The sequence below is a fragment of the Coenobita brevimanus genome, chromosome 66 (assembly GCF_032717465.1).
Source record: "Coenobita brevimanus isolate Jiangsu-jjx chromosome 66, ASM3271746v2, whole genome shotgun sequence".
NCBI lineage: Eukaryota > Metazoa > Arthropoda > Malacostraca > Decapoda > Coenobitidae > Coenobita > Coenobita brevimanus.
The window spans coordinates 36,362,228-36,371,568 of NC_137019.1; the positions used below are offsets into that span (position 1 = coordinate 36,362,228).

General features: G+C 41.1%; 1 protein-coding gene across 1 annotated transcript in view; it reads left to right on the plus strand.

Annotated features, from left to right (window-relative positions):
- The window catches only part of LOC145405241 (neuronal acetylcholine receptor subunit alpha-10-like), a 91,550-nt gene extending 83,152 nt beyond the window's left edge, over window positions 1-8,398 (plus strand). The window contains exon 9 of the mRNA XM_080276662.1: window positions 8,300-8,398. Within this exon, the coding sequence (XP_080132788.1) occupies window positions 8,300-8,398 (99 nt within the window). The remainder of the gene's footprint in view (window positions 1-8,299) is intronic.
- Window positions 8,399-9,341: the final 943 nt, after the last annotated feature.

Consider the following 9,341-nt stretch of genomic DNA (forward strand, 5'->3'; position numbering starts at 1 on the left):
ACAGTAAATAATAACAGATTCTCAGACTTTATTTTATCTAGCTTGTTCTCTTCTTTCTAATTCCGATCTTTATATTCTCTTTATCAATCTCACCACCCATTCTCTCCAACTGGCCATGCCCAACTCAACAGCCTCACAGACTTCCGTAACAAGGCTGGCACCTTTGTTATATCAGATCTGAATATGCATTTATTACTGTCTTCACTTTGATTACTCATTTTACAAACTAAATTTCCCAATTATAAGGAAATATATCTGTTTAGTTTATTGCTATCTCAATACTTCTTCAGAATCCAGCGTGTTTGATTTCATATCCACACAGTTGACCAACCTTAACCTCACCCTTACCACTGACGATACCATTTTGGGTGATTTTAACGTCCTTAATGTGGAACGGTTATTGCATTCTGCCAAGACTGACGATTTTGGTGTAGATTGGGAGCTGTCTGCAGAATCATTTAATCGCATGCCATTGGTAAAACATCCAACCAGAATACCTGATAATCCTAACCATAGCACTTATAACTCGGACCTGTTCCTGACAAATTACCCAGATCTGTACAGGATAGATGTACTGTCACCACTTGGATCCTTTGATCACACTCTAATTAAAGCCTCATTAGTCAGTTGCCCCAAACCTCCCCGTTCCGAACCAATCAGTGTGATCAAATGGCAGTTTCACTGGGCAGACTGAGATGGATTTAGAAATTATCTTGATGGTATTCCATAGCACTCTTTCTTCTCCACTGGTATCAACTCAACCCAGTTCCACTTGAATTACTTAATACAAGCTGGTATGGAATTGTTCATACCCAGTCAAGAAGTTAATAAAAGATCAGACTCCCCAAAATGGTTTGACAGCAATTGTGCCAGAGCAACGACCCAAAAGTCCTTAGCATATAACATTTTCTTTAGAAAAACGAATCCTCTCCGGCAATTTATATTTGCTAAAAAGAAAGAAAAAGCAGTAATAAGTCTTGCTAAATTAAACTTTCTTCACAACCAAGCATCCAAACTATTAAATGATCGGAATGACAGCAGAATATTCTGGTCAACTTTCAGTTCTTTCAATAACAACTCTAACAAGTCATCACCCATTCCCCTGCTAAAATCTTCAGATGTTAACATTGTAAATGACCCGCGTGAAAAGCAAACATCATGTCCAGTACGTTTGCCGGAAAACCGACATTAGGGGAAGTCATTTAGAATGTTCCTGTACTAGAACTTGATGCTTCTGAAACTGCTTCGCTAAAGATACAGACTAGTTGCGTAAACTTTATTCTAGACAATTTACCAGCCAACAAAGCTCTAGGTCCAGATGGAATTCCTCCAATGATTTTGAAAAAGTGTCCCCCAGAACTTGCTTCTGTTCGGGCTAAAATATTCAGACTATGCATACATAACTTTACATTCCCTAATTCTTGGAAAGAAGCCAATATTTACCTTATTCCGAAGAAAAGAAGTTCTTCTGACCCCTGTAATTACAGACTAATAGCTATCACATCTTCTCTTTGTAAAGAAATTGAGACTGTAATTAATAAGCACACTGATAAACATCTTGAATCCGACAACTTAAAGAGTAACAGACAGTCTTTTTCGTCACAAAAGATCCGTTGTTGATATACTCAAACTCTTGATTCATATGGTTCATCTGTCAATTGACCAACGTGGAGAGGCCCATGTAGTAGCCCTTGATATTTTGAAAGCTTTTGACAGAGTATGGCACCGTTCCCAAACTCCTTTTGCTATGGCATACGGTCTTTTGTTCCACTGATTTCCTCATATCTCAGTGACAGAAAAGAGTAAGAGTAGTTCCAATTTCCACTCAGTTAATGTTGGTGTGCTACAATGATCAGTCCTGGCTCCAACCTTATTCCTAATTAACTTTAATGATGTCTCGTCTATCACCAATACTCCCATTCACTCATATGCAGATGGCTGAAGGCATCACAGTTCATTAACATTTAAACACCCATTCACAGAGTTTAAGATCTCTAACTCCCTACTCAGTACAGCAGTCTCCATCTATCAAAACGTATCTAAGACCACTGAAAGAGGACAAAGTAACATTGTCTCATTTTGTGGTAGGAAAACCAAATATATACATTTTACTAATAACACATATTGCTTGATACTTATATTGCCTTCAATGCAACCAGTACTCCTACCTCGAAAACTATTGAAAATTTCGGTGTTTCACCTAAAAGTACCCTTAGTTTGACCTCTCAGGTTAGATGACTTGCTAAAACCGCTTCAGAAAAACTTACATTATTGTGCAGAATCCATAACTTCTTCACTTAGAAGTAGTGAGCTATAATTTACAAGAGAAATGTGCGTTCTCAGCTCGTATATTGCTCACCCTTGTGGAGTGGATGTGGAAAGGTTGCACTAAAACAACTGGAACAAAGCTATGGGAATAATTAATAACCCTGTAATTACAAATGAACTACCTCCCCTACAAGTAAGAAGAAATGTTGCCTCCTTTGTATTATTTCATATACTTTTATGGTAAATGTTCAGACGAAGTTGCAGAAGTTGCATCCATTTTGCCACCTCTCCACGCCTTTCTCCGAGCTCTGGTAGCTCTCATGACTTGACAATCACACTGCCATGTTGTAGAACTTCTTCCTGTCAGAATTCTTATATTCCTTGAACTGCCTGTCTTTGGAACTCGCATCCCCAGAATAATTTCCCCCCAAACTTCAGCCTACAGCAGTTCACGTTACAGATTTTTTAATGAATGGAGGACACCTGTAATCTAGTGTATAGATTAATTATTTGTTATTCCTTCTTCTGTTCCTCTTCTGTAAAAGATAAAAAAAAAAAAAAAAGAACAGCCAAGGATGGCATTATTTACTTCATTTTTGCCTCTTCAGACGATTTTGGTCACGTTAGGAGAGTAACCTAATAGTTAAGGGGTTTATGAAAGCTAAATCGAAATTATCATACCTAGGTGAATGAGTGATCCTTAATCTTATTAAAATTACCACAATATCCCAAGAATAAATAATATAGGAAGTCGGATTAAATGAGCAGAATCTAAACTTCGTCTGCATTAACATGGCAAAATTCTCATCTCTGTACCATTAATGCTGAACCATTGCAAGAGATCAGCGCTAGAATAGGTACTGATCACGAAGAAGTGCAGTGGGTGGAATGTAGAGTCGTATTATTATCCTATTCTGCCACTGAGCTACGGAAAATTAGCTGCAGAAAGGACAAATATCTCCTTCAAGGTAGGCGAAATGCAGTTTTTATTTTTCCTAAAGTATTTCTTCACTGACTTCTCCTCACTCCATCTCTTTAAGACTTTAGGTACCTCTTATGCACCTCCACAGCTTATCAAAATATTTCAGTATATTCCTCCCGTTCTTTAAACTAACATTTCTCTCTCTCTCTCTCTCTCTCTCTCTCTCTCTCTCTCTCTCTCTCTCTCTCTCTCTCTCTCGCGACTTAATTCCCCTCATCCGCATATTTTCCACGGCACTCCTTTCCAGTCTCGCCCACGCAGTACCAAGCGACCTCCAGCCGAAATATTCATAGAAAATCTTAACCAGTCTTAATTGTATATAAATCCCCATAGAAACTAGGGTATTTTCGGAACTATTTTTTTGCGATAATATTACTTTATTTTATTATTCTCTCTGGTTTGCTTGTAAGATATTTGAGAACTGTATAAGTGGAGTTAGTAAGGTAAGCATAATATTAAACAACTTAGGCTCGAGAAACTTTGTAAATGGTCCCTGTTTCTTTATCACTTCCATTTTCTCTCCACCCACTCTGATGAACTCTCTCCCCTGATGTCTCCATTTCTCTCTCCCTTCCTTCTTCCTTCTCTCTTCCTCCGTCTCTCACTCCTGCTTTCTTTCTCCTTCCCCCCCCCCGCTTTTCTCTCAGTGTCTCCCTTATCTCTCCTTGTCTCCTCTCTGTATCTCTCCTACTCTCTCTCTTCCTTTGTCTTGCACCTTATTATTATTCTTATCTCTACCATATTCAGTGTAAATGTGTAATATGTTCCCGCAAAAGACCTGTCTAGAAAATAAGGGATCAAAGTTTCACTGGATGTGCGCTCTGGTGGATCGATAATTGGCTAACTGAGTGTAAAAAGAGTCGTATAATAATAATAATAATAATAATAGTAGTAGTAGTATTAGTAGTAGTAGTAATAATAATAATAATAACAATGGGAGTGGATGTGCACTGTAAGTGGACTATCACAAGGTTCAATGTTGGAGCCTATTTTTTATTATTATTATTATTTAGATGAATTATGTCCACATAAGCTTGATTTATAGTACATTCAAAATTGATGATGAAACAGAACTTGATGAAGAGCAGATACATCTTTACAAAAGCAGGTGTGTCAGAGAGATTTTGATTAATTGTTTACCTGAGCCCTATCATGGGAAAAAAATTTAATATTGGCATAGGGAAAGTGGTAAGCCTTTTGAGTAGAACGAAAAGGCCAGATTTACTATTAAGTTTCCAGTCCGAGAGCAAAAAAAAAAAAACAGAACTGGAAATTTTAATAAAATATCTTAAACTAAGAGAAAGTTCACATCTTTTTAATCTAATTCTTTGTGCCGCCAGAAAGTTTCCTTCAACTTATGGGAAACTTTTTGGCCTAGAGGGGTGGGATATTGAATTTATGAGCCCCTTCACTACGAGAAATCTCCCCTTTAGGAACATCGTCGACGGGAAGCAAGAGTAAACAAAAAAAAATAAAAAGGTAAAAGAACAGAAAAAAGACATCCTTGGCCTGACTCATAAAACATATATCACAGTCGTATCAGCTTTGAAATGAACAAATTCTCTCTCTCTCTCTCTCTCTCTGCATATACCTTCTTCACCTTAACTTGGCCTAAATTTACCATCTCTCCATCTTGAATTCTAAGTTGTAGCAAGAGACTAACACTGGGCTGCGATGCTAGTCACGAAAAAGTGCTATGGAAAGGATGTAGAGCCATTGTATTTGTCTCAGCCACTGAGCTACGTGAAATAAGCTGCAATATTACGAAAATCTGGTCCAAGTTAAGGTAAAAGGGTTATAGTACGTTTTACTTTGTACTCTCTCTCTCTCTCTCTCTCTCTCTCTCTCTCTCCCTTACCTCACTTTATCTCTTTCCTTATCACTCACCCTTTCCTTATCTTCCATTTTCTTTACTCCCACTCTGATGAACTTTCCTCCAGTGCCTTCTCATTTCTCTCCAAGTCCCTCCTCTCCCTTCCTCCGTTCCACCCTGAGCCTCTCTTTAATCTCCCTCCATCCTCTCCTCCCCTTCCTTCTCTTTTAAACCCTCCCTCCTTCCCTCCTATAATCCACCCTCTTCGCTCTACCTCTGACTATATCCTTTTATTCATTTTTTTTTTTTATAGGTACGGGAAAGTCTATAATGGTGGCCTTGCCCGTCTGTCTTTCACTAACGATTTTCCCAAACGAGGTACTTCACTCCTGTAGATTTATTTTAGTTAACTGAAGGACCCTGAAGCTCCCGCATCGAATGTTTTTATACTTCTTCTCTCTTCTTCCATAGCCTATGTTTCTCTCTCCCTCCCTCCCTCCCTCCCTCCCTCTCTTTGCCTGTCTGCATTTTTTTTTCCCTTTCCTTCCTTCTCATCCTTTCCCAGTTCTTTTGATCTCAGTAGGTTTTCTCTCTCTCTCTCTCTCTCTCTCTCTCTCTCTCTCTCTCTCTCTCTCTCTCTCTCTCTCTCTCTATCTATCTATCTATCTATCTATCTATCTATCTATCTATCTATCTTGCTTTACTTTCCTAATCTTAAACTTCTGTAATTGAAGTGCAAGTGTTTCCATTACGGCCAGACAACCATGTAAAGATCGTAAAGTTCTCGTGGCCTGTGTACATAAGTCTCTCTCTCTCTCTCTCTCTCTCTCTCTCTGCCGATCCTGTAAATTTCCACCAAGCTTTTCATCCTGCTACTCCCGCTAAATGCCGCTTCTCACTTTTTTCCTGTGCGGCTGATGTCTGGGGGTCTGGGAGAGAGAGCCTTCTGCTGTATTATCATTTCCTCCCACTTTTGTCAACTCGATATAAAGCAGAGTTAAGGCAGGAGGTTTTTACAGGGACCGTAAGATCTGGGTGGTCTGTGTATCTGTGTAACTCTATGTAACTCTTCCTCTGTAACTTCAGTGGGGAAAGAATGAGATTGACAGCTTAGTAAATATTCTCTCTCTCTCTCTCTCTCTCTCTCTCTCTCTCTCTCTGTAATTCCGTTTTCCCTTTTTCCTCTCTTCTTCCTTTCATCCCTTGCTTTTTGCCTTTGCTGCTTTCCTTCTTTCTCAAAATTTTCTCCACTTTACTCTATCCCTTCCCTTCCACCCGTCTTCGCTCCCTTTTAAAATTCACAATTCTTTATTTTTCTTCATCTCTCTCTCTCTCTCTCTCTCTCTCTCTCTCTCTCTCTCTCTCTCTCTCTCTCTCTCTCTCTCTCTCTCTCTCTCTATCTATCAATCTATCTATCTCTCTCTCTCTCTCTCTCTCTCACCCACCTCCTACTTTCCTCTCTTGCTCCATCCATTTCCTTCCCTCTTCCATTCCATCCTTTCTGTCTCTCTCTTCTACTTTTTCCCTTCCTTCCTTCTCCCTTCCCAACCTCTCCCTCTTCTTTCTGTTCTTCCTTTTTTCCTCTCTTCCTCCTCCTCCTTTTCTCTCTCCCTTCCATCATACACTTGCCCCCTTCTCCTATCCTTTCCATCTTCCTTCTTTCATCCCAGTTCCGTCTCCCACCTCCTCCCTTTTCTTCCCTCTCGTTCTCCCCCCACTGCATATCTCCTTCCTCCCTTCCCTTTCTTTCCCTCTTCCTTCTCTTCCTTCCTTCCTTCACTCTTCCTTCTCTTCCTTCCTTCCCTCTTCCTTCTCTTCCTTCCTTCCTTCCGCTCTTTTTCCTGCCATCCCTCTTTTCTCTGCCTCCTCTTCTGTCCTTCATCCTTCGGCATTCATTTCTTTCATTTCTCTTTAATCCTTTCCTTTCTCTCTCCTATCTCCCTCCCTCTGTTTCTTTCCCTTTTCCTCCTTCCATCCCCCCCTCTTCCCTCGCCCTCCCTCCCTTTCTCTCTCCCTTCGCTCCCCCTCCTCTTGTACTTCCTTCCCCTCCCTTCCCCACAAAATTCTTCCAAAATCTCGCTAAATTCTTGTCGTAATAAAAATAATGGTGTTCTGATGAGGTAATTTTTACAGGAATGGGTTCTGTGAAGTTCTCCCTCACTCCCTCTCCTCCCTCACTCCCTCTCCTCCCTAACCTTCTCTCCCTTTTGTCCTTTTCTCCCCTCACCCCCTCCCTTCACCTCCCTTCTCTCCCTCCCTTACGTCAACATTTTCACTCACACTCCCCTCCCCTCGTCACTTCCTCCCTCTCTTTCAACATGCCTCCTAGTTCCTCTCACCCCCTCCTTCTCTCACTCTCCTCATCCCTCCTCTTCCAGCCTTCCCCTCTCCCCGTACCCACTCCCCATCACCCAAACACCTCTCCTAGCCTCTTCTTCCACTTACTCCCCTCCTTTCCCTCATCCCAACCCTCATCCACCCCCTCTGAAGCAGATAACGTCATCCCGGCCTCGGTTAATTCCACAGTACGCCCACACTGGGATCCTGTGTTACGTTTTTGTCACTATGATACTGGATGGTACATACACTACACCTCCCGTTCCTCTCAGCTGGCGAATTCTTGTGTCTTGCAGAGACAGTTCAGGCAGCTTTACCAGGGTCTTCCTTACATCATTCTCTATTACCACAGTCATTCTCATGCTTTATTATGTCCGTTTTCTTATGTACGTTGATTGCGTGGTTAATAATTACTTTCAAGAGGAGGCCATAATACCTGCACTTCTCCCACCAGCGATACCCTTGGCTGTTTTGTTATCTGGCCAATAGCATTCTGTTTCAGATGGCCACATGTAATATAATTGATCTGGAAGTTATAATAAGAATTTGTGAATTTATAGATAAGTAGATAAATGGACAGATAGATAAATAGATACAGATAGGTAAATACAGATTGCTAGATGGATACAGATATAGATGGGTATAAACAAAGGGATAATGTAGGGTCCAGTAATCCAGAGAAATGAATGGTAGAGGAAGCACTGTTAACCTATAGTCGTAAGCCATAACTCTCTCGCATAGTATTTAAGTCCCTGTCCATTAGTTTCACCTCAGAGTAACAACGGTAATAGCAATAGCTGTGTATAAACTCATAGTAGCAACGGTGATAGTAACAGTTGTGAATAATCTAGACTAATTCCTCCAAACTAACAAAATTTTTCCTGTCTGTGGATTTTCAGGTTGCCTTGGTGTTTGATCGGTTCCTGCTGGCGTGTTTCCTGCTCTCTACCGTCATCGCCACCACCACCATCCTGTTCTCCTCACCACACGGCCCCTGACGCCTCCCCCACCACACTCCACCACCACCACCACCACCACCATTCTTCCCCACCACTACCACCACCATTACCACCACCACAACCACCACCACACGTACAACCACCAATACAACAAGGAGACGATAAGGAGAACAGCAACAGAAAGAAGGTTTAGGATGAGAGAGGTGAGTGACTGAATTGTTTAGGTAGCATTGAAGATTTCCAAACACTTCCTCTTTTGCGACTTAATCTGAAAATCATACCTCAGTATCCATTTGTATGTTATTAATGGAAGCTATATTGATATCAAAGCCACATAAAGGGCACGATACAGAGTCTTATTGTAATACGCAAAATAAACCACTGTAAAATAGTTGCTACGAAGCCCCTTAGTACCACCTAAAATACAAGCCTATTTATTTGTTATAATTCTTTCATCTTTACTTGGCCCAAATTTTCGTCCTTTTGCAACTAATCTCACGTAGCTCAGTGGCTGAAAAAGATAATGCTACGACTCTACATTTTTTCCAAAGCACTTCTTCTTGACTAGCATCATATTCTGGTGTTAATCTGTTTGTTACAACTCAGTATTCAAGATGGAGAGGTGATAACTATAGGCCAAGTTAGAGTGAAAGGAGTATGCGGTGGCTCAATCGGTAGAGAGGTGGCCTGCGGTCCTACCGGACCCAGGTTCAAATCCCCGCTGGGGCAGGGAATAGTTTAAGGATTTGAATTCCTGTAAAGCAGGCTTTACCGATCTACCAGAAGACCCGCCGACATGTCGTAAAAGTACCCCCGCTAATACCAATACACCAGTCCTGCATGAGACAGCCCTAGCATGTATTCAATATGGACGGTGGGTGTTAGCGCCGAAGTGGTGACATGTAGAGGTGTATGATATGTAGGAGGACTACTGGGCCTTGCGAGCAGGCTGTGAAGCCTATGCCTAGAGTCGAGCACATAA